The sequence below is a fragment of the Rattus norvegicus genome, chromosome 7, assembly GCF_036323735.1.
Source record: "Rattus norvegicus strain BN/NHsdMcwi chromosome 7, GRCr8, whole genome shotgun sequence".
NCBI lineage: Eukaryota > Metazoa > Chordata > Mammalia > Rodentia > Muridae > Rattus > Rattus norvegicus.
The window spans coordinates 119,941,431-119,967,226 of record NC_086025.1 but is presented as its reverse complement, the minus strand read 5'-3'; the positions used below and the strand labels follow the sequence as shown (position 1 = coordinate 119,967,226).

Genomic DNA, 25,796 nt, shown 5'->3' with positions numbered 1-25,796 from the left:
TTTTTCTACCCTGTTACCTACCAGTTCCACTTAGAGAGAAGGAAATTGCATGTTTATATAAAATGGTAGTGGGGAAGGGGTGTGCTTTAAAGGTTATCTTCCAAAGCTGGGAACCATGGGATAACCATCAACTAGGGTCACAGTGGGATTCCCCTTTCTACTTTCTGTTCTCATGAAGGAGCATAGGGGCTCCTCATTCTCAGGGGGTCGATGAGTGTAATCATGGTAGGAACCTCTTGTATGCCCGCAGTGAACTCACCTCTTGATCTGTACTGTGGCTACAGTAATGTTGGTTTTTCTTTTTGTTACATTATTCCTTAGACTATAATCTCAATGTTTATGTATTTTACCAGATTCATGTTTACTAAAAATTCACCCAAGAATTTCTACGTATTTCTTTAAAAACCAAATATATATTTCAAGCATGAACGTTAATATGCATTCCAGAAAACATACTAGAAACAGCTGAAGAACAACAAAGGGAGATGAGAGCCTTGAAGATGAACATGAGAGAATTGGCCCTTGCAGATCTCAAAGTGAAGGAAATGGGGAATTGATTAGAAGAGTCAAAAGGCAACCTCCACGGTGATGTGTGGTTAGACTTTAGAATGGAATAAGTATCACTACACTTTTGAACACACTGAGCTCAAAGGGCAAGATGCTGTGTGACAGGAGCCTCTCATAGGACAAGGATAACATGGCTTCCCTCATGTGGAGGACCCAGGTGAGCCAAACTCAGAAAAAGGAAGGGCAGCATAGGGGTACTCAGGGCTGGAGGATGAAGGAAAGAGGATTAAAAGCAGAAACGTTGCTACAAGACTGAATCTATTATAGTTACCTGACACATAGGATGCTTCCTGGTCAAAGATTACACATGCTCTTAAAAACTTGCTATTACAACAGAGGAATATGGGAAACTAACGTTGAGAGGAAGTAAGCATTAACAGTGGAGCAGACATGCTTTCATACAATGTTAGACCTTCTCTACCATCCATTCTCATCCCTATCCTCCTCATATAAACCCCACAACCTCTTATCTGAGCTCTTCCAAGGTCTATTACAAGGGACTGTGCTTACAAGTTGTTCAAGGTCACAAAGCTAGAAACCCGGAGACTATGTGATTTAAACACTGAGAGATGACTTAAAGGAGAAATGTCCCCCTTAGGCTCAGACATTTGAACATCAGGTTGTCATTTGGTGATGGTCTTTGGGGAGCCTTAGGAGGTATGGCTTTTCTGGAAAACGTGTGTTTTGACAATAGCAAGAAGGGGTGGGCCGCCCTGAGAATAAAATGTCTTGCCTACCATTAATTTGCTCTCTCTGCTTCCTCCTCATGGTTGAGATGACTTCTCATGTTGCTTTTCCTGCTGTTATGCTTCCACTCTACCCTCATGGATTCTTAACCATGCAAGCTTAAGTTGCCTTGGTCATGGCATTTTCTTCCTTTCTTTTTTTTTTCATAATGTATGGAAATTTTATACAAGTTAATCTCTGGGTCAACAGATTTTCATGATTACAGAGTTTGTTGATAATACAATTTAATTGGAAAGCTTCTAATATGAAAAATTTCCCAACACAACTTGAGACAGCCAGACAGCTTTTATTGAATAGATTTACTGCAGCCAACATTGAAAAAGTTTACTGCAGCTTTTGACTTGTTCGAAGAGCTGATAACCCTCATCAGCATCTTCACCTTCTTCGTCGTAGTCATCGCCATCGTCCTCAATATCTTCTCCAGTGAAGAATAACACTGATCTTGGGATTATATGCTCACATAAAAAGTGACCAATTTCAAAGTCTGCAGCCAGTATTGCCTCAGCATCGTCATCCAGATCTCCATTCTCAGGAATTTCAGGAGGAGCAAAAAAATTAAAGAAAGAATCATTGGAAACTGTTTTAGTCACAGTACGAACTGTCCCACCATGTCCCTTGTGTTTCTGCTTCTTCTTAATGGTTTTCAAAGTAACATTCTTTCCTTTTTTCCAGTCTATCTGGCACCCTGTACAACCCATAATTTCTGGTCCATCAAAAGAAAGGGGATCAGAATCATCTGGTTCTGACCTCATCCTGTAAGTCTTTGTTAACATTTCATTTGTGAAATATTCATTGGGCTCAAAGTGAAATTCTAAGATGAAACTTATAGGCTGGCCAGGGTCTGAAAACTTCACTTTAGTATCTTTCAAGGGCTTCAGAATAGGTTCATCATGTTCCTGAACCATATCACTGAGCAAATCAACATTCTTAAAATCTGTCAACCAAAACTCAGGAATTCCTTTAGGGTCTTCTTTTTCTTCATCCTTTTTCTCATCTTCAATCATGGCCTTTTCTTTCAGCTCCTCCGAAACTTCATCTTCCTCATCTGGTTTCCATTCACATTCTTCTTCTGTAGGTTCATAAATTGCATTAATGATCTCAAATCGCTTATCAAATAGAGGCTGACAGAGAACAGCATATTTTCTCTCAAGATCATGAACATCCTCATCGAATTTGGCTTCTATCTGTGCACATTTAACTAGAAGATTCTTGAGAGCATTCACTCGTCTTTTGACTACCTTAGGCAAGCTTTCAGTGTATCCTGTTGGTGTGTCTACCCGACTACCAAGTCTTGCCTGAAGAGCTGCAAGAATCTGAGGATTTTGCATCATCTGAACAGTTAGCTGACGTGCTTTCACTTTTGTTTCTTCACCCGTTTCTTCTTCTTCTACTTTTTCAACATCTTCCAAATCTTGATCAAGTTCAGACTCTTTTTTGTTATCAATGTCTGCCATCTTGTAAGAACTCCAAATATCGTGCCAGGAGGCTTGGATGCGGAGCCAGGCGGCCGGAACTGAGCAGGCAGTGACTCTGGTCGTGATATTTTAATTACAGCAACCAAAAGGTGACTAATGCACTCAGGCAATGGTCTTCCAACATTGCTTTTTTTCTCTAGTGCCAGGGATAGAATCTAGGACCTCGTAGATCAGTGGTTCTCAACTTCCTTAATGCTGCAACACTTTAATACAGTTCCTCATGTATAAAGCATAAAATTATTTTGCTGCTACTGCATAACTGTATGTTTGCTGCTGCTATGAGTCGTAATGTAAATATCTGAAATGCAGGATATTTGTTATGTACTCTGTGAAAAGGACATTTAACCCCCAAAGGGGTCGAAACCCCCAGGGTGACAATCATAGATATTAGTAAGTACTCTGTTGCACCTGTTCACCCCTGCCTCTGAGTGACACAAAAGGGAATCTACTGTAATTCCCTGCCACAAAAAAAGAAAAAGACAATCAAGAGATAGACACACTCGAAGAGATCATTTGCATAACATTAAAAAGAGCCAAGTCTACCACAGTAGGAAGTACTATGAATCTAAGCAAGATTAAAAAAAAAAAAAAAAGGCCACAGGAAACTATAGTTCATCTTCACATAACAGCATGGTAGAAGCATCCAGAAAGCAAAAAGGTGAACTGTGTGGCTTCTTACCTGTGCTCTCTGGTGACTGCATACTTCCCCTATGACTGAATAATCAGCTTCCCACATGCTGACTTCTGCTGGGTTTGGTCAGTAAGGGGTCCCAGCAGAATATCAACTATAGACGGGTTCCTTCCCTCCTCTCCTAATATTGTATCAGTGGAAGCCTCATCCCTGCTGGCCCCACCTCTTACAGACCACAGGTTACACAGGACCTGCCAATACTGCCTTGTCCTTCTGGCCTTTGGGTCCTAATGGTGTGCAGCCTGCCTGTGGTTTCTCTTCCTAGGCTCCCTCATACCCCTCCTGAGTACCGCCTGCACATCTTCAGGAGTGTTTGCTGAGGTCTCCTCACTAAAATTTCTTGGCGTGACTATTATTTACTCAGATCCTTTCTGATGTGAATCTTGAGACTCCAGATGAACCCAACACCAGAATCCCAACACGACAGAAAGGGACTGCATCTGACGAATCTTTGACTGTGGGTCCTGAGTGCCATGGCCGTCTTAACCATGATTGGAAGGAACTTGGCTTCTGGTAACCTCTCTGGAGATACTGCCTCCTCAACAAATTATGAGCAGCATCCTTATCTACATTTGTTACTGATTAAGATCAAGGACCAATAGAAAGAAAAATGGAACTTCAGGTTATTGGGCAGTCACAGCAAACTGGAAACATTGAAAATGAAAATCATGAAGAACTCTTGTGAGTGTAAGTCTTCAGCTTCACTACCAGAAAATCAATACCCTGTCGCATAGAGACCTTTACTAAGTATTTACCAGAGGGATTCCCCTATACCCAATGTTCCTTGACTCCTTCAAGTCTGTGAGATGCAGCTCAGTCCAATGTGGGGTTGTAGAATCTGTGGTTGAGACTACAGAGGCGTTGAGGGATCTGTTTGTGGCAGATTTTTGAAGCTGGGTAAAGAAAGGATTCTGGGCTTATTGACCAGGAGGAATAACATTTCAGTTGATCTGCCTAGATATGTTCCATGGGACCTAGCAGTCATTAGCCAAACATCTGGATGAAACTCTGAGCACATGCTTGGTTTTTTGTTAGCAATGCTGGCCCTTGGCTGAGGTACACACATAGTTTTCACTGGAGTCTTTTAGTCTTTTCAAGGTTCTGAAAAGAAGTAGCCACTCTGGGACAGCATGTTCAACTATAAAATCCCTAATGCTATCTTCAGGGACTCCTTAGTCCAAAGTCACACTAGATAGGTGGTTTCCATGATGTGAGCACTCAGGAAGCTGAGGACCCAGGAACGGTATTTCCCATGTGACCCCCTAAGTGTGCCACTAAAGGTGTGGCAATCACATTCTTCACTAAAGCTTAAGGAATCCTTGAAACACTATGTCTACCCTCTGGGGGTGTGTAGACAACCTTGAGGTTTGTGCTTGTCTCCATATGACTGTTCACAACACTCTAGGGCATGGAGAGGCTTCTTAGTGTTTGTGAACAGGAGACTATGGAATGAACAAATAGGGAACTGGCTCCCTAGGCTATGTTCTGAGACGTACTTTTAACTCTGGTGATAAAATCCTAGCTCTGGTGGCAAAATCCTAGCTGTGTCTTTGTCTTTAGGATTCCCTAACCTCAATTTAAACTATTTTTACAACTCAGCTTTTTGTGGGTCATTCTGATTTTGGTGGAGGGGGGGTTTACAATGCACATACACACAATGCTTTAAAATCCCCCTCAAACTTCCTGGTGAGGAGGTTTGGCATAATCATTCACTGAGTGACAGTAAAGGAGACTCCTCCCCCTTCCTGGGCTTACTGGGAATCTGTGCATAGAGAATATTAGTCCCTGGGGGGAGGGGGGTTGGGGGAGTCCAAACACCATTGTGGTCAACTAATCTATGTCTAGATTATAGGGTCAGATACATGAAACTAGAAATGAGTGGACCACAGTAGGGCAGAAATGAGTTGGCCCAGCTTTGTAGCCAGTTTCTGAAAGCAGAGTCAAACTAAATTCATTAGAGATGACATCTGCTCCAACTTTCCCACTGACAAACAGATAAAGTGAATAGAATGGCTAATCTCGGTGTCTACTTGACATAGCTGAGAAGATAAATGAAGAAATGACTCTATCAAGTTGCCAGTGAATGCTTTCTTGGTTGCCGACTGGTGTAGAAGTGCCTAGCCCATCATGGGCAGTACAATGCCCTAGGCAAGTGGGCCTGGGTTGTATAAGAAAGCAAACAGAGCAAGCCATGGGGAGCAAGTAAGTAAACAGTGTTCCTCTATGGTTTCTGCTTCAGTTCCTGTGTCCAGCTTCCTGCCCTGAGTTCCTGACCTGACTCCCCTGGATGATGGAGCTGTAAGATAAAATAAACGGGGGTTGGGGATTTAGCTCAGTGGTAGAGTGCTTGCCTAGCGAGCGCAAGGCCCTAGGTTCGGTCCCCAGCTCCAAAAAAAAAAAAAAAAGATAAAATAAACCCTATTCTCCTCAAGTTGCTTTCGGTCATGGTGTTTACCTCAAGAATAAAAAGCAAACTAAGACAAATGCTACAGCTGAACAGGCTGAGAGTAAGACTTCACATTCTTCTCCCACAAGCAAAATAATAAAGGAAGTTGTGCACACTACCTAGGGGAGGCAGGGACCCTCAGAGTTGCTGAGGCAGAATGTGCCATGCAAAACCTTCTCTGATTGGCCCATTCCCTCCATTGTTTGGCTAAAGTCCAGGAGCATGTGTAAGGACTGGGGATTAATTTAAACCCAAACATGGATAGTTGCTGTTCACAGCTGCTGCTCTGGAATCCATGGTATAATGAAGATCAACAGAGGCTTTCCCTTCTGGAGACCATGTTGAACCTAGGAAAATCATGCTGCTTTTAATGTTAGTGACTAAAGATGGATAAAGCACATTTGATGTCTTGCTTTGGGACATTCCAATGAAGACAGGGGAAGCAGAGCTACACTAATGCAATACCTCTGAGATGTTCACTCATGAAAGGATATGTTCAAAAACAACACATCATAGCTTAGGTGAAAATTAGATCAATTCAAGAGACTCATAATTGGTCAAAGTGCAGAGATTAAGTGAGTGCTTAGTCCTAAAGGGTGTGTCCCTGTCATTTCTTCCAAGGCTCAGGAAAACTTACAGAAGAGGGGCCCAGAAAGGGTGTAAGAGCAGAGGGTAGAAAAGGATGCTGTAGAAACTGCCTTCCAAATGTGATGTGGTCTTGCATCGATGACACAGCACATCTCATCATAAGGGCACAAGGCATGGCAGTATGAGGTCACTGATTGAGAAGAAGGAACGCACTGGGAGAGGGTGAGATGAGACAGAGTAAGTTATGGTCATTATGCATCCTAGAAATGTGCGAAGCCATCAAAAAAGAAAAACAAATAAAAGCCATAACACAAACCCATGCAGCTGTACCTTCATATTAAAGCATGAAGACAAGGAACACTGAAGAGGAAGGGCAGGGGTGGTTGCCTATCTCACTCTTGGCCTTAGTGCCTTCCCTTAGAATAGGCTACTCCAGGAGACCCAGTACCCGTCAGTTAACACAGCAGAATGTATCTCACGTCTGAGGTCGGGCAGGCCATGTCCCTGTCCACACTCTTGCTTCTCATTGCTAATTCTAACTGAAGCCAAGCATCATGTTAGAGACTCCTCTGCAGAGAGACGTAGTTTCTAAGGAGTGAGAGAGAACTGTCCCCCAGGACAAAATCCTACGCTCAGCCCCAGAATGAGCTTGATGTAGGTCTCTGCTCAGTGAAGCCTTCAGATGAGGACAAGTTGTCCTTCGACCACAGACTCCCTGAGCCAGAGGCGAGGTGTTGTACCACATCGGGTTCCCCAAATCAAAGAAACATGGAGATAAAAAAATGTTTGGAATATTGGGCTATTAGTTACAAGGTGGTGGCTATCTAATACAAAGGAAATAGGGACACTAAATGCTATGATCAAAAAGGTCAGATGGAGCTGATAAATGTGTAAGTCAAGTATGCAAATGCTAAAAGTTAAAGTATATAGCTGTTAGGTGTTAGAGTATACAAAACTGTAAAAGAATTAATTTATGAAACTAGGGCCTGGAGAGATTGCTCAACAATTAAGAGCACTAGCTGCTCTTCCAGAGGACCTGAGTTGAATTCCCAGCACCCACATGGCAACTCTCAAATGTCCATAACTCCAGCTCGAGGGGGTCCAACATCCTCACATGCAGGAAAAAAACACTCACTCACATAAAATGAAAATAAATAAATCACTTATTTATGTGAATAGTATAACATTTTAATTATTTGTACTTAGTAAACATGCCTAGAATATAAAAGTCAGGGAATAACAACTACAGGGGAAGATTCATCTATACAGAAGCTTTAACAGTCCTAATAACCAGCAAACCAGACAAGTGAATTATCAAATGTGGGCAAAATTTTTGGGCTTCTGCAACAGGTACAGTATAGATGACTTCATTTAGAAAGAACTGGAATTACTCTATTACATTTCTGGAGGCTGAAATGAGCAAGACAAGGAGCTACTAACTTGGTGCCTGGAGAGGGCTGATCTCTATTTCCAAGATGGCTTTGGGATGCCATGCTATCTAGAGAGGTGGGACTCTGTGTCCCCACATGCAGAATGTCATTGGAAGGCAGAAAGGGCTGGGTTCCCACATCCTTCATCATGTGCATGGGATCTCCTGACCTAAGCATTCTTCAGTGTCCTCAACTACCCCGCTTGGTGCATTTAGGATTCTTTCCTATAGAGGAGTCTGGGGGCAACCCAGTTACCAGAGCCATGTATGCAGACCGCATCTTGAATCTCAAACTGACATTGGGAACTTACTCACCAGGGTCAGGGAAGTAACTGTAACTGTACAGAGGGGAAAAAAGGACCATAAGGAACAAGAAGCAGGGAACCAAGTCAAATTTGGGTTAAGGAAAAATAGAAAGACGAACTGTGCAGAAGGGAGAGAGAAAATGTTTAAGCTAAATTTGAAAGACAGAATTGGAATCACATGTACAGAAATTGTAGAGATCTTAGGACGTGAGGGTGAAACTCAGTGGGTAAAGCTCTTGCCTAGCATGGTGGGCCCTGGGCTCTATTCCTAGAGCTACAAGAAGAGGGAATGAAATGTGAAGACTTAAGTTGGCTCATGTGAGGTTCAATAACAATGACAATCCCATGCTCTCCTGTCACAAGTGAGCCATGGTACAATGGCACTGTCTGAAAACAGGAAGAAGGCGGCTTGATGTGTGAACTGTCTGCCTTCTATCAGAGCGTGAAGCTCCTGACCAAAGCAAGTCACCCTAGTCAATTTTCTGTTGCTGTGGTAAAATATCAGTTGACTTTGGCTCACATTTCCAGAGAGGCAGAGGTCTCATGGTGGAGAAGTCATGGCAGAGGGCAACATGCGCATAGCAGTCAGGAGGCAGAGAAATCACATTTCATCCCCACACAGGAAGCAGAGAGAAAGAGGGTAAACAGGAAGTTGAGACTCAACTTAAAGCCCACTGACTGACTCCCAGTGTTTCACTTCCTCCAGCAAGGCTTTGCATCCTGAAAGTTCTATAACCTCTCCAAACAGCACAACTATCTGTTCAGTAAGTTACTCTATGGGGAGCATGCCTCACTAAAAAGGCAACGTAAACTAAACCCCAAAACCAAAAGGGTTAATTTTATTTAGGATGTCTCTAACTCACTTTCCTCCTTCTCTAATTTCTCCCTCCCCTTCCTTTTTTAACCTTGCTTTTCTCTGCCCACCCCTCTTCCTAGCACAGTTAGATCTTTGTGGCAGATGAGTATTTCATCTTTACATTGTCATTAATATGTAAATAGCATCCCTGCTCTGAATATGTAATACAAGGTGATAACCTTCCTGTGAGGAATTCCTATTTGTTTTCCTCAGAGTTATCCATGGGCTCCTTTAAGTTTGTCTTTAGTCCTTTAGTTTTTATTTTGTTCATATGGACTGGGGACTCCAAAATCCCAAGATGCCACTGTAGTACCTCTTCTCCCTCACAAGGCCTAGATTCAGCTTCAGGGTATCTGTTTAATTTTTCTCCTGGGCTTGCTCTCAAATTCTGCTCTGAATATTTAACCGTCATGAACTCCTCCTCTGTGCTATACTCTGGTATCACCCTCATCCCAGAGACAACTTTCTTGATGAAGCCAGGCTTTTGTGAAGCACTGTGGTTTAAAGATATGTTTTGCTGACTTGTGTATTACTGAGTCTTCCTAAAAATAATAAATAAATAAAGTAAAAGGTTATAGGATGTGCTCCTCTGAACTTCATGCATGAAAATGCCTGTGTTCTCCTTTCACACATGAATGAAAGTTGGTCTAGGTATAAAATTTTCCCCTAGACATTTTGAGATATGGTATTTCATCCACTTTCAGAGTTGCTATTGAGTGCGGCATCATTCAGCTCTCCTCAAACCTTAAAGGGGACACAACTTTTCCTACTCAAAATGTCTTCTACTTGCCAGCTCTCAGTTGGATATGACAGGTGCAGGTATCCATGATCAATTATACCAGGAAGTCTGGGATCTTCTAACTTAATTTATGTTATACAAGTTTATCTAAGATGTTTGCTTATAGGCAATGCTGCTAGGCTCCTCTAGGGACCTAGCAATGGATTACATCAGCACCTTTGCCAATGCCAGGTGCAGGTGGCCTGGCAGCAGTGTATCAGTGAAGGGCTGCTTGCTTCACTAGTTCTCTCTCTCTCTCTCTCTCTCTCTCTCTCTCTCTCTCTCTCTCTCTCTCCCCCCACATGCCACCCCAACTCCCACCATGTTTCTGCTCCTGGCTGTCTGCCCAACCCCTTCATCGTGTCCTCACTTCCCTCCTTTCCCCCAGATAAGCCTTCCTTATACCAGATCTGTCCCATGGTGTGATTTCTCAGGGGGTGTGCCTGCCACCACATTATATTCCATAATGTAAGATATATTGTGTCAAGACCTTTCTATGTTCTGCTAAAAACAGAACATTTCTTTTTCGCTTCTACCTTGTGGTGAAATGAAGAAAATAAATAGGAAAGACACGCATATGTAAACAACACCAGAGGTTAAAGGTTGGTGGGATTTATGAATGAAAATACGAGTGACAAGGGTAACTATACTAAAAGAGAGACTACACTATGAAATGAGGTAAGAGGGTCAGGAAAACCAGGAATTGTAATGCTTCCAAGGGAGAGAGGGAGAGGGAGAGAGACCCATGCAAAGCTTGTATCAGCCCACTTCTGAGGCAATAGCAAAATAAACAGAGAACAGGTAAGGCTTTTCCCACAGGAGACTGGAACCTAGCATCAAGGTGCTAATAGTATTCATTTCCAGGTGAAGAGTTGCATCTTGGTGGTCACCAGGTCACTAATTGTTTATTTATTTTTATTTAATGTTTATGAGTGTTGTCTGCATTTATATAAGTACACCATGCACATTTAGTACTTGTGGGGCCCAGAAGATAGCATCAGATCCCCCTAAAAATTGAGTTACAATTTTGCATTGCCATTTGGGTGCTGGGAACTGAGCCTGGGTCTTGTACAAGAGCACCAGTTCCTTAACTACTGAGACACCTCTCCAGCCACCTCACCGGGCTTTGATGAGGAAGGTAATCTCTCTATCCTTTTAAGGACACATACATATCTCACATGAGGTTCCGTCCTCATGAACTCATTTCAAGCCCTCCACACCGAACTCTGTCATGGTAAAGGTTGTGACTTCAGCATATGAATGGGAGGGGCCATGTTGGTTCTTGACAAGCTTGAAGTTAAAGATGTTTCAGGCATATGAGAGAAACAGAGGCTGGAATAGAGGGCGGAAGATGGGAGTAGGGTGACACAAATCCACCTCAGAAGGCTCCTGAGTCCTTAAAGGCTTCTGACTTGGGTAGAGATTATTTGGATACCATTCTGACACAAAGAGGGAGCCAGACAGGGGCTTTAGCTGGACCAGTGGCCTAGCTCAGCCTTTCCTTTTTCCTACTAAAGTCCCCTAGCCCAGATCTATTCTTCACTGTGACAATTCTTTCATTACCATGAAGTGGAAATTTCTACTTTCTGTGGAAACTCAGTTATGTCACATGATTTTTGGAAAGCTGTCTTGTAAGAGGGTATCTTGCTGAAATAGACTCATGAGAGGATGTTTTGCTGAAGCAGATGCATGAGAGGGCATGTGCTGCTTTGCTGGAGCAGACACTTAAGAGAGTGTGTGATGTTTGGGAAGTGTATAAATGGAACTCCATAAACAGTGAGAGGTCGCTCTTGCATCTCCAGACATGCAGCACTTTGCTGGTCTTCATTGGTCTTTACTGGTCTTCACTGGTCTTTGCTGGTCTTCACTCGTCTTCACTGGTCTTCACTTTGTAGAAAAAAACATATCAAAGAACTTGTGGTATTCCAGTTGACTCTTGCCACTTCTGCTGACTTGTGCTGAATTGGCAGAGCCTTGTGGTTTCTGCTGGATCAAGCCGTTGCTCCTTGGTGTTTGCTATTGGATTGGACTGATGGTATCCTGACAACAAAGAGTGAAATCACCTCCAAAGAACTAGTTCTAAACAGGTCTGTAACTACATTTTCTTATAAACCTTCATTTTCTCTCTACCTCTGGGCCAGAGGAGAGGTTGAAGCATTTAAGAGCCCTAAATAAAGTATGCTTAGATAAAAATCTAAGTCTACATTACCATGTCAATGAAGCTGTGAAGGGTGATGGAGTTGAAGGGGCAGGTTACATTTTCTGTATTTAACCTGAAGTTATTTTCTGATCCTCATGGAGTCTGTTGCCCTGGGCACCCACCTGGTGATCCACAAAGCCTGAAATGAAGGCATGAAAGTGCTGACAGAAACTTGGAAATCCTCCCTTTCCAGGGAAACATACAGTCCCAAACTGTCACACAGGATTCTTCAGAACGCACTGGAAGCCAAAAGCTCATCTCCAGGATGATGGACAGTTGGCTGTCCTGGGATCTGACAGTGTGTATTTCATCTTTGCAATAAGCTTAGCACAGAAATGGTGTGTGCCCACGGCTGCCCACAGCCCTCCACCTGCCCTGTATCCCTGGACCGTGAAGCCATCTGCATTAGTACTAAATGCAACGTTGCCACCAGCAAGGTCACTTGTGAATGCTAGAGTTCCTTCATTGCCTACATACCACAAAGAGTGATAAAAAGCTCATCTTCCCAAATCAAGTTCTGGGAAGGCCCTGGCTGCTGATGCTGTAAGAACAGGCTGCTGTATTCATTAGCCGGCAGCCCATTACAGTGGATGAGGCAAGAACTCTGCAGAGGGGGAGTTCAGATATCAGCCTTGTTTTCCTGAATTATGGAAAATTAACACACCCCGCCTCTGCTTCCTAAGGTGATCACGCTGGCTCTCCTAGAGGGACAGAGAGCACAGGAGCGGAGAGGCAGAGGAGGGAGTACAACATATGTCTAATTTTGCTTTGCACAGCAACAAGCGTACCCACTCATTAAAACGAGACGAAGAGATATTTATATATAAAATGAATGCTTTTGATTTGATCCCTGGAGTGAGATGTCATGAATTGCTGTTAATTTGGGTCTGTTTACTAAAAATTTAATGCCTGCAGAAAACCTATTTGAATCATCGCAAATGCAATAACATCTACCAGGAAGAGAACAGGAAAGATAGCAGTAATTTGGGAGCAAGCCTGAGCAAGGCTTAGCTGGACTGTTAATGCCTGTAAGCTGCCCACCCCAAGGACTCCAGCCCAGTGCAATATCAATCAGAGAGGGGCCCCCAATCCTCAGCCCTGATGTGTCAATGAATTCTTTGGTTCCTGATCATGGCTATTCATACATGACCATTATTACATTCTGAGCTCTCTCCGTGCGTGGGTCAATCATCATGGAGGTTATTCCATCATAAGATTTGGTTGCTCTCTGCCTGGCAAAACAAAAACTGTTTTGTGGGCTGTGATGGCAGGAACCCAATGCAGTCATTATATCTAAGCAGCACAGAACTGAGCTTGACAAAGGACTGCATCCCTGGTAATGACATCCCCAGGGAACGAAATGGTGGATAGAATGGGGACCTTTGATCCCAGATCTTCAGCTGAGCTTGAGGGAACAGGGCGCCTGCCATGTTTTGCAGATTACTTGAAGCAAAACCCTCTTCTTACCTGACCCCAACATCACTTATGCCATTTTCATTGCTCAGGTGTTACAGAGCGAGGGTCAAAAGAGCAAACTGAGTCACCTTCATTTTTCATCCTTGCAGTCACCGTAGCCCATGGGTATTTGTTTCAGACTGTGTGCCAACTCTCTATATTGGCTCCATGGTTCCTCAGCAACCGTAAGGATGCCAGGGCACATCTAGGCTGTTCAGGTAGATGTGGTATTGCAGAGACTGTAATGGGATTCTCAAGGCTTTGGAGTTGACAAGGTAGTTGGCCAGCTATACTTCATCTCCAAAATGGATTCCTTTTACTACACTGAGTTGCTGTCTCAGCTTAATAGGTGTCTATCAACATTTAGTGTCCAGTCTTACCTGGAGCCTGAAATAAAGGCACTGTCATACTCTGTGGAACATCAGCAGACTGGCTTTCTAGACAGGGAATCACTTCTTCCCCATGTTGTCACCCTTTAGGACCAAGTCCCAAGGGCTTGAGAAGAAGCTAGCCTTACATTCCACATGCCTCTCAATCCACTCAGCTTCTCTGTGGGGTGGGCTTCCCTGCATGTGGGATCTCCTGTTTCTTAAGCTCCATGTGCAATCTATGCTGTGCCCAGGGAGAATGACTAGTTCTGGATGCTGTCTTAGACTTTTTCCAGCCTCTCCCCATGGAAACGTTCAGCAGACTCAACCTCACCTAGCTCTCTGGGATTCAAGTATATCAGTGTCTTTTTTGTCCTTTTTGTTTCTTTTCTATTGTGGACATGGATGTTAACTGGGTTAGCCACTCTGTAGCCTGATTCTGACCCCTGAGTCTACTCAATTTCTTTAAAATAACCCTATGATGCCCAGCCTGATCCCCTCTCTTTCCTGACAGACTAGTAGTGTCCACTAGGAAGTCATAACCTGTTCATCTCTGGAATATGCTGTCAGCAGCTCTCTTGGGCAGTCTACCTATATAGAATTGAGCAAAGGCTGACAGAATCAGGAATTCCCATCTAAACCAAAAGGCCTCCAGGAACAGGGTAACTCTGTTATAACAACTCAAATAAGGAGAATCTAGAGTCATTTGTGGTCAAGAAGCGCAGTGATTCTACGTCTTGGTAGTCTTAGTTTTCGTTGTGTGAATACAGTGCTCCAACTCAAGGGCCCTAGATATGGAACCCTTCACAGATGGGTGAGGGAAATGATCTCTCAGATCAACTGGGACCGCAGCTCAGCAATGAAAGGGTGGACTCTCCTACCTACCCCTCAAAGTCACACTGTGCACTGTGGTACCTGTTAGACAACAAGTACCCATCAGCCTCCCATAGTACAGAAGAATAGAATTATAAAAAGTGCAAAGCTTAGGAGAAGGCTGAAGTGTCTCCACTGTTCTGACCTATGCCATCTTGGCTACTCTATTGCCTACACAGAGGCCCACAGAGCCACTGTGAATCTGCCCCCAACCAAGCCCTTCCAGTTACACACATATTGAATTTATCATCAGTGATACCTTTTGCTCATAGGCACAAAAGCTCCTATAATGTGGGTCAAGCTCTTGAGCTGTTTTGCAAGGACAGAAACAAAATACAAAACAATACTTGTATTCTGAAGCTGCCTTTACCTTGGCACTGGAATCTTGATGGCCACAGGATGGCTGTCACTTCAGAGCCAGGTCTCTCCTTCTACAAAAGTATATACACAAATAAAGAAAACAAGAGAGGGGGAAAATGAGCCGGAACTGCTCACTTGTGATGCAGAATCTGATGGTGAGCTGATGTCATGTTGCAGACCAGCTCAGTCTGCTGCAGAGTGGAGGATTGTTGTGCTAGGTGCTTAGGGTCAGCTGTGGTTGGCACTCACACCATGAGGACAGCCAGGTGCTGCCTATCCAGGTCTTCTCTCTGTAGAATGGGGAAGTAGCACTTCCCAGTTGGTTGCCCAAGCTCGTGCCTTTTCTTTCTTTTCCTCTGCAGGATGATCAGCCTGAGTGGATATTTTCCCAGAGTTCCGGGTGCAGGTAGACACATGAATAATTCTATTATTGGTGCTGGTCTTGAACGGTAACTCGGAGGAAGAACGAAGGGTGAAAGTATTAGTTTTGAGCACACACCTAGTTCCTGGTATGAGTAATCACAACTGAGATGAATCATGTTGCCCTCATCCTACTTTGTGTAAGAGAAAAAAAATTCACAAAAGCCAAGAAAGAGGATGAGTCCATGCAGAGCCTTCCACACCTATCTCAACAGAGAACCCTCAGCTGCTCAGGTTGTCAGGGATGAGGATCCTCTCCCTGACTTCGCATCAGCCCAGACTGGGATGCACAGACCTGAGGTGCCGAGAATTCTCAGAAAATGAAGAAAGAACCTGATAGGCTTCACCATGGGTGCTGTCAAGCAGCTGTGGCTTGGAGTCCTATCAGCAAGTGGACAGGTAGTGAGTGAGATGCATATCCAGTCTCATGGGCAAGGACTTCTTTGGGCCTTCTCAAAAGATACAGTGTGATGAAAGCCAACTCAGGCTTTGGAGGCTCCATCACCATGCAAGTCCTAAGATACAGGAACGTTAGTTCATAGCTGAACTAGCTTACCTCTGTCAGAGCTGTTACTTATCTAGTGATGGGTAGATGAAGGAAAAAGAGAAGCCTGTGGTGTCCACAAATGAGACAGATGGGAGGAGGCTTAGTAGAGGCTGCTCTGGACCAGTTCAGGTGCACTGGGGCTGCAGAGAGGCCGGAGGGAGCAGGAAGAAGAGGCAATCACTTAGGGAGTGATCATTGCAGATGGTACCCAGACTCCCTAATACCAGGACACACAGAAGGAGAGTATGGAGATGAGGACCTTTGGCATCCAGGTACCACTGAGACTGAGGGTGAAGCAGAACGTGATTTTGTATCATGGAATTGGTGAAAATCTGGGAGGGCAGAGCAAGAACACAGAGCCAGAGAGATGAGCTAGAAGCCATGATCAAGGTCACAGGTCTCACGGGAGAGAGGAATGAACAAGGTCTCACAGCGGGGAGGAAGAAAACAAACACTGAAGGAAGAGTTAGTTCAGGGAATGTGATTTCACAGCTTGTGCCTGAAGTCTGTACACTTTCAATAGTGCTGAGTGGGACAGAGGTAAAAGGGACAATGAAGGAAGACGATGAGAATCTACTGGGTCCTTCTGCTAGTCTGGAGCTGTGCCCTCTGTGCCAGGTGGGCAAGAGCTCTCAGTCTACAGGCACCTGAGCAGGGAGGAGCACTCGAGTTTCCTAAGAGAATGGCTCATAACTCACAGGCAGCAATGGAGGACAAGAATGTGTGTGACCTGGAGCAATCATGGTGGGCCTCTTGGTAGAAGCTGCCTCTGAGAAGACTCCCGAAGCTCTAAGAGCACTTTGGCTGAGTGGATAAGAGGAGTAGGAACTGGGCCACGGCTATTTCCTTCACCCGCCCTCCCTCTGCCCTCTGCACACCCCATGTCTGCCCCTCCCCACTGTACATTCACCTCACTTCCCATGAGCCCTACAGGAAGAGACGGTGGCAATTAATATTTTTATGCAAATGTTTTGTGCCTCGGGGCGTACCCTTGCTGTGATTTATGAACAATGATTAAAAATAACTCATTTGATGTAATCTAACGTGGACAAACACGGGGAGACAGGATGAAATTAAATTTCTTCCTCCTGGAAAAAGAACTCTGAAGGTCAGTGCCCCCTTTGGAAGTGCAAGTGGTTTCCTCCATTGGTGCCCAAAATGAAATTCCAAAAGCAAATGACGTTACAGTCAGTACCCCACCCTGAAACTAAGTCCCTGTTTCTGTTCACTTTCTCCCATCTTCCCATAGCTCTTGGTTCCACTCGGCTTGGAGAAGATGCTATGAATCAAGGCAATATGGTCAAGTTATTTAACCCAATTGTTTCCCTGTGGCCCAAGTGGCCCCTTCCAAGGAAGGTATTCCTTCAATGGCTCACAAGGAATGGGCAGGTTGAGAGATATGCAGAAACTGGACACTTCTCCTGTGTACACATTATCAGTTTCCAGCCACAATGTAGTTCTCTACGGAATCAAAGATGAACAAATTTGAAGACCCTGAGGCCTTCTGGGCTGTGGCTGTGCCCTATGTTGGTTGATAATGTCACACAGCTGAGAGAAGGAGGGAGAGGGGAGGATGAGAGGGGGATAAACAGGAAGCTGCTCTCAGACAGAGAACAGTGTGCTCACATCATCTGAGATCCTCCTTCGCACTCGTTTTCTGCTCTGTAGACCCCAGAATATCGTCCCATGATGAGAGGGTGCCCATGCTGCTCACCTCCTCCCTGAATGTGTGCAAGGTCAGCTATGATGGGCTCACTCAGAGGTGTGACATTCACTCATGCCCTGTGACATCACATATGGCACCTTCATGGGATGATGGCCAACCTTCTTTAGAACCTACAAAGCTCCCCTGCCTTTTGGAGCAGCTGACTCACTGTCTTAGGGAAATCTGAATTTATTTTGAAACAGTCCCAAGGGAATATCACTCTCAGTAATGTGTGCCATGCCAAGTCCCCATTTATGCAGACAACACTGTCACTGTGAGGACCACGCACTTAGCAATGCTTGGTAAAGCTCACCAGAATGAACAAACAATACTGATTGTTACATTCCAAGGAAGGCGCTCAGTCATTCACTCAACAAACACCCCTAGGTCCTCCTCTATTCCTGATGTCTTCGCTAGTGTCACAGGCACTGCACTGAGCCACACGGGACACAAGGTCACCATGGGTAAGTTTACCTTATCAGTGAATGTCAGTGAGGTACAAGGACCTGTTAGTCACTGTGTTAGGACAAAGCCCCATCTTATCAGCAGAAAGTGATGGTTTGTTACATCAGAGCCTCTGAGCCTTGTGTCCTGTCATCCATTGGCTAGGTGTCACATGAAAGTGTGGTTCCAGGTACTGAAGCTTGAGTATTTTGAAGAATGGAATGCATGAGGGTTCAGAAAGAAACTGAACACTGGCTGAGGCACCCGTGTAAAGAGAGTTCTCAGAACTCGGATGACAGGAGCTGGTATGTTGCAAAAAAACTCAGACACAAACAAACCTTAATCAAAATGTTCTATAAGAATAATGATAGAAATTATTTTTTTAAATGCAAGAATACCATGGTTAACAGATAGGATAAAAGCTCCCAGAAGTAAACACACCTTGGTTCCCACAAGCTGAGGCAGCAGGCAGAGTTTAGGTTGACTGAGCTTTAACTAGGGAAGGTACCTGTAATCCCTGGGCACAAACCCACTGCCACCCCAGGGCCTTTAGAAAGAGGAGGATGGTAGGGGAGTCTGTATTGTACAACTGCTGGGCCCTGGGGTGGAAACAAAGTATGAGTCAAGTAATACACTAGCCCTCAAAGCTGTGAAGGCCAAGAGACTTCAGAGATGACATAGAGGTGGACACCTGGGGTTTACTCCATGGCAACCTTATCAGTCATGTCATGTGACCCACAGAACCGTACAACACGTGTATGTGTGGTTTGTAGTCATTAACTAAGTGGTCGTTTGTGACCACACTGCTTAGAAAGCAATACAAATATATCACTGTCCTGTTTGGCTTCTCTCTTGTTGGGAAACGAAACAGGAAGGAAGGAAGGAAGGAAGGAAGGAGGGAGGGAGGGAAGGAAGGAAAGAAGGAAGGAAGGAAGGAAGGAAGGAAGGAAGGAAGGAAGAGCGGGCAAGTCAAATACTGAACAAATTTTGAAGGCCTTATTTCATCTTACAATTTTATGTAACTGTCCATCACTGAGGGAAGTCAGGGTGTGTCAAGCAGGACAGGAACCTGGAGGCAGAACCTCAAACAGAGGCTGTGGAGGGCTGTTGCTTACTGGATTGTTCCTCAAGGATTGCTCAGCCAACTTTCTTGTACAACCTAGGACCTCCAGGCCAAAGCTGGCAACGTCCACCGTGGGATGGCCCCTCCCACATCAATCATTAATCAAGAAAATGCCCCACATGATTGCCCACAGGTTAATCTGATGAAAGCAGTTGATCAATAGAAGTTCTTTCATTGAAGGAGACTGCAGTCTGTGTCTGGTTGATTTAAAACCAGCCAGCACAGTCATGAGTTTATTTCCCTTCTACACATACGGAACTATGTCGGATTGAAGTTGACTACACAAGAAGCCTGTTCTAAGTGATTGGGGAGGGGAGGCTCTGTGTCCCTCAAAGAGAACTGCGCACTAGGCTTTCTCTGAGGCCATCTAGTGTGCTGAACCCCTGCCTGGGACACTTAGGAGACTGAGGACTCAGGTGGATGTGTCTGTCTCGCAGTGACCTGGAAAAATGAAAATCTTCATTGCTCGTGGCCCCGGGCTTGGTCCTCTGCGGCTGTTTTCCTTGGAGATCCAGGCGCCCGCGAGAGCTCACAGTCGCAATGCAGCGGCAATGACCCCCCTGAAAATAACTCTCGCAAGAGTGTCACTTAGGAATCTTTATGGCTCTTGCGGTTCGTCTATCTTCCTAACAGGTCAGCTCCTGGCTACCTGTGAAAGAGATTTCTCAGAAAACCTGCTCAAGTAAATCACAAAATCTCTTTCTCTTTCTCGCTTGCAACTTAAAGAAACAAACCTTTATGAACATGAAGGTAGCAGAAGGGAAATGCGAGGGTTTCTGAAAGTCCCTGTGATACGGCTCATACTCCTCTCTTATCCTTGAGCACTTCCTGCTGCTAACGACCACAGCTGCTCTTCACAGTTCTCTCTCCTTGCGACTCTCTCTCCTGGAGGTCATGGTCAGAGGGAACAGGATTGATGTACTGCCGATCGGAGAGCAGGAGAGGGAGGATGTTTCTGGAACTCAAGCACCTGGAAGTGAGCAGCACACACCCTGAACCATCACTTAGGGAGAAAAAGACCCCCGTAGAGCCTTTCATCCTAGAGGATCCTTAATGGTGGGAGGAAGACGAGATGCCTCACTGAGCGAGGACAAAATGGGCTCTCTGCAAGAAAGAGGTGGCTCCGCTCAGCCCCTGTGGCTTGAGGGGAGCATGATGTACGTCAGGGTACTGGAGGAGGGGCAGGGACTAGGAGGAAATAGAAAAGAAAGAAACAGTGTTTTCATCATATCGATGAAAACCTAAAGCAAAGAGGGGAAAGGGCTCACAAACAAACTTCGCTGGTCCGTGCACTGTCTCCCGGAAAACAGACCCATTGTCAAGCAGCCACTCAGGGGTTTCCTCCATCACAGACGGCTCAACAGCGCTACTTTTCAGAGCCTTTTTATTTTTCCTTCTGCAAATCCACGATGTACCAACTCAGACTCTCCTTTCCCTCATGCACCCAAGAACAAGTTCTCAAGACTGAGCCATGCACCGGCAAAGACAGGCTCAGCTCCTCACAAGGTGCAGGCACAGACCTGGACACACTGGCAAGAACCCCTGCCCTGCTTCTTGGAGTATTTGATCCCCAACAGCACTTTCAAGCCAGGAATCAGGAGAGCTGTGACTTCATGGCTTGTGATTTATGTGTCATTAAGTCCCGACATTGCTTGGTAATAAATAAATGCTAAGTGCCTACAGCTCCCACCCTGGCCTGTGCAAGGAGATTGGAGGGTAGCTAGGGGAGGGGCTGTACCCAGCACCAAGCAGTAAAATGGTGGTGCCGATCTGACAAAGCCAGGAGAGGAGAATGAAAGAACTACTGGAGAGCGGGTGTAGAAGGTGCCAACAGCTATGGCGTGCTGGGTTATCTGTGGTTCCAGGGTTGTTTTAGGTGCCTATCGGGTCAGAAGATGGAGACCAGTATGCTGAATGTTGCTGGAGAATCGAGTCTATGACCTAGATTGAGCAGACTGAGTGTTATGTGTTAGTCATCCTGAAGAAGAAAATAAGGCCACTCGCATATATGCTTTCTAGAAGTAATAAACAAAGTCCACAGGGAGATGGACACCAGGATGAGTCCATACACAGCCCCTGTCTGGAATTCTTGAGACCAGAAATGATTTTTTTTATTTCAGAGTTTGCAAATTTGGGGATTTTATTCCCATGTGTAATTAAATATCCAAGGGGTAGGAGCTAAACCAGAACATGCAACTAATTTATATTTCATAATATACTTTATTCACACAGCCTGAAGGCGATAAACAGTGATGCTTCAAGTCAGCCTGCTTCTTGATCCAGACCCATGGGCTCCGTCCCTTACAGTGTCTTGGCACCTGTGATGATGGCTCACCCTCTTGTCTTGTTCACCAACTTGTCTGGATGTCGAACCAGCGTGGAAACATACCTCTGGATATGCCTGTGAGTGTGCTCCCAAAAAGGTTTCATGGAAGAGGAGAGACTCTCATGAGAATGGTACCATCCCATGGGCTAGGGACCCAGATTGAATAAAAAAGGAGGAGCAAGTGAGTTGAACACCAGCACTCATCTCTCTCTGCTTCCTGAGTGCAGAAGCAGCGTGACCCTCGCCTCACTGCCTCACGCTCTCATACCTTCCCCTTCCATGATGGATGGCACCTTAAGACTGTGAGCCAAAAGGAACTCTCCCTTCATTAAGTTGCCTTTGTCAGACATTTTGCTGTATCACCTGGGTAAGCAACTAATACAGCTCTCTAGATGGATTTCGGGGCCTTTTGCATTTCACATTTTTCAGGTTTAGAACATTAGATGCATACCTTAGGATCCCAGGTTAAGAATCCCTACCTCATTTCCTTAAAGCTCTCCTCCGCTGTGTAACATTTCTGACAGAAGCGCAGAGAACTGTGGGTATTTTCATAGCCAGCACTGGGCTTTTCCAGGAAGCTAGGATCCGGCTGGCATGATCACAGGATCTTTTGAGAGGTAGTCACACAGCTCCATGAGTTAGCTAGATATCCTTTAATCTCCCCCAGAAGATGGCTTCAGCAACATTGACTGACCAGTTCACCTGCAATGGTTTGACTGAGAATGACCCCCAGAGACTCATGTGTTTGAGCACTTGGTTCTCAGTGGATAGAACTGTTTGGGAAGGATGAAGAGGTGTGGCTTTATTGGAGGAGGCATTCCCGTGAGGGTGGGCTTTGAAGTTTCAAAAGACTCATGTCCTTCCCAGAGTGCCTTTCTCTGCCTCATCCTTATGGTTCAAGATATGGCCTCTCAGCTGTTCCTGCCGTCACACCTTCACTCTGCCACTGCGGATGCTAAGCCTTGGAGACTGGAAATCCAAACACTTCCTGTTATGAGCGGCATTGTTCCTTTATCACAGGAATAGAAAAGTAGCTATGACACCACCCTCACCTGCTGCAATGTGGGACCAAGTCTGCTTCGGTTCAGTGTGTCCACAGCCCTGTGTCTGGCTGCCCCTTCTTCCATTTCTCCATGTCAATCCCTACATCATGTCATAAGGTCCTAATCATGGCAGCTTGACCTATATGCTCATGTGGGGTTGGCAAACAAAGACCAGAAAACAACAGGGTAAAACCAGTCACATGGGAAAGAAGACCCCGCAGTCACTCGAGTCTCTGTGAGGCTATCTGAGGCGTTTAAGCTGCTGTGCGGCACCAGAGATGAAAAACGGCGGTGTTTTCAGACCGAGACTTTTTCTGTGTGCTGTCCTGCTTCATCGCTGAGGCTTTATTTCCAGCTGACCACTATTCCCAGTTCAGCTCTATCTAATCTGCTGCTCCAGTGAGCATTGGGCTTCAGATTTTCTGTGCGAGCTTGTTATTCCTAGAGGTCCTGTTTGGGTCTTTTGTAGATTCGTTGATGGCTACGTATCCATCCGTGGCTTCCAGCTATTCACTCCCTTTCAGTTTCATCCAAGCGGCTCAGACCTGGTTCCCCATCATCTACTTTCTCTCACTCTTGCTGGGTTGTGATGCCCTGCCTTATAACTTTGGATCACAAGATCACCTTCTGGAATCTGAGACAGACTTTCGTCCTCAGAGTCTATCATTATTTGACTCTCTTACTTTGTAGAGACATTACACCTCCGTGTTTGACAAGGCAGAGAACCCCGTTCTGAGCCTCTTTTCTCTACCACTTAGTAGGCGCCACATAGATATCTCACTGCTGATTTGGCTTGGCTTTCTCTCCTGGCTCCCGGTGTGAATGCTTCTTGTGTGTTTGCTTGTTGTCTGTTCTTTGCACCTCAACATGGTCCTAAACGTCTTTTGTTTCATTTTATTATATTATTAGATTGTTCACAACCATTCAAATTTGAAAATTTGGAAGCTGGAAAGATGGCCCAGTGGCTAAGAACACCGGCTACTCTTGCGTAGTGCCTGGGTTTGGTTCCCAGCATCCAATAACAGCTCACAATCATCTGCATCCCCAGTTCCCAGGGACCTAACATATTCTTCAAGATTCCATGGCCACAGTACACTTATGTTGTACATGTATACATGCAGGTAAACCCTCATATACATAAATCCAAACCAAGTTTAAAATATATCCTTAGAATTTTTAAATTAGTTACGTATTCTAGGTATCCGTCTTCAATCATCTTTAGGATTTGTAAATATTTCACCCAGGTCGTAGCTTGTTCTTTTGTTTGCTCTCCTTCACATGCCTAGCACCACTGACTATCCAGTCTACCTGTCCTGGCTTAATGGATAATGACCCCCACAGGCTCATGTGTTTGAATGCTTAGTACCCAGTTGGTGGAACAGGGTGGAGAGTTTTGCAGATATAGAAGAAAAATAATTATTATGAGGTTTGCCGTGCTGGTGAGTGCTGATTGTCAACTCAAAAGTGTCTAGAATCATCTAGGAGGTATACCTCTGGGCATGTCTATGAATGAATTTCTGGAATGGGTTAGTGAGGAGGAGACCCACTCTAAGTTTATGTGGGACCATTCAATAGGCTATTGTCCTGAAGTAAATTAAAACAAGACACTGAGCTGAGCACTGACATCCATTTCTCTCTACTTCCTGACCTCAGAGGCAACACGACCAGCTGCCTCCTTCTCCTGCAGCCACCCACCATGATAGAAAACACCTTCAAACCGTGAGCCTAAATAAACCCTCTCCTTCTTTCGCTAAGTTGCTTTTGTCATGGCTTTGATCAGACAAAAATAACCAACACCTTCACACATCCATCATTTCTTTCTGTCCATCTTTATCTACATAGAAGACCTCTTTCCCTCAACCCGGTCTGAATGATCTTATGCTGTAGATTTTTCTTCCCAAGTAATTTCTAGTTTACAGCTAAAGCCATGATGCAGGTCCAGTTAACAGGCATTCCCTGTGCATGTCAGTCTTACCAGGAGCAATGGTAAGGGAGACTTACAGCCACAGAGCCTCCTCAGTCTAAACCCTACCCACTGCTCACCCAGGAGCATGGCATTTCTAAGGCTCTCGTCTTCGCGGCTCACAGATGCTGCATCAGCAGGATTCAGCCTAAGCCAGTGTCCTCTATCACACATCACTGGAGTGGCCTCCTCTTAGGCCATCCCTTCCTCTCTAGCTGCAGCCTGGGTGAGCCTTCTGTGTCCGTTAACTTTTCTCATCACTGTGATCAATGCCCAGAAGCATCTTCAGCAAGGAAGGGTATCTTTGGGCTCACGGTGTAAGGATCTAGTCAATCGAGGCAGTGAAGTTATGGAGGTAGAGGCAGAAGGCAGCTGATCACATTGCGACACGGTTATGAAGCAGAGAGAGAGATTATTCCACAGATCACTTTCTCTGTCTTATTCAACCTGGGGCCCCCACCCGTGGGATGGCACTAACCATATAAATAGATTGTCCCTCCTCAGTAAGACTCTCATGTAGACACCCCCAGCCCATGTCTCTGTTTGGGGGGATTGTGTGTGTGTGTGTGTGTGTGTGTGTGTGTGTGTGTTATTTTTGTTATTTTTTTAATATGCAGGAAACAGATTGGAAAGCATCTTGAAGATTCATGAATTCAGATTGCTCTGGCTCCCATGGAAATGGTTTTCCTTCGCTTGCCTCCGCCTCCCTATTTGTCGGGGCACACAGCTCTCTCAATGAGAAATAAGCTTCCCTTTGATTTGGAACGCGCTCCAAGTCCTCCTGAATCCTGAGGGCTGTGGTGTGAAGTTGGTAAGTCATTCACAGAAGAGCCTGGCTTGGTAGATATGGATTTATAGACACAATGTCCTAAGATAAGGAGCCCCTGGACCCAGAAGGACCATGAAGCAATTTCAGGGCAAAACATGGTCTTTTTTTATTAGCCTCATCCATTCATTCATAAGCTACGGTATCACAGCTGTGCAAAGACCCAGCCATCCATCCCCTCATTCATGCCTATGCAGGGTATTGACTATCCATTGTGAGAGAAGGCACATGGCAGGTATTGTGGTGGACGGAGGGGGAAGA

The 25,796-nt window shown here is 45.0% G+C and overlaps 1 protein-coding gene across 1 annotated transcript; it reads right to left on the bottom strand.

Annotated features, from left to right (window-relative positions):
• Positions 1-1,598: 1,598 nt before the first annotated feature.
• Nap1l6 (nucleosome assembly protein 1 like 6) lies at positions 1,599-2,844 on the bottom strand. The gene has a single exon (XM_039080328.2). The coding sequence runs from the start codon at positions 2,766-2,768 to the stop codon at positions 1,614-1,616; it is 1,155 nt and encodes a 384-aa protein (XP_038936256.1). The 5' UTR covers positions 2,769-2,844; the 3' UTR covers positions 1,599-1,613.
• Between the last annotated feature and the right edge of the window lie 22,952 nt (positions 2,845-25,796).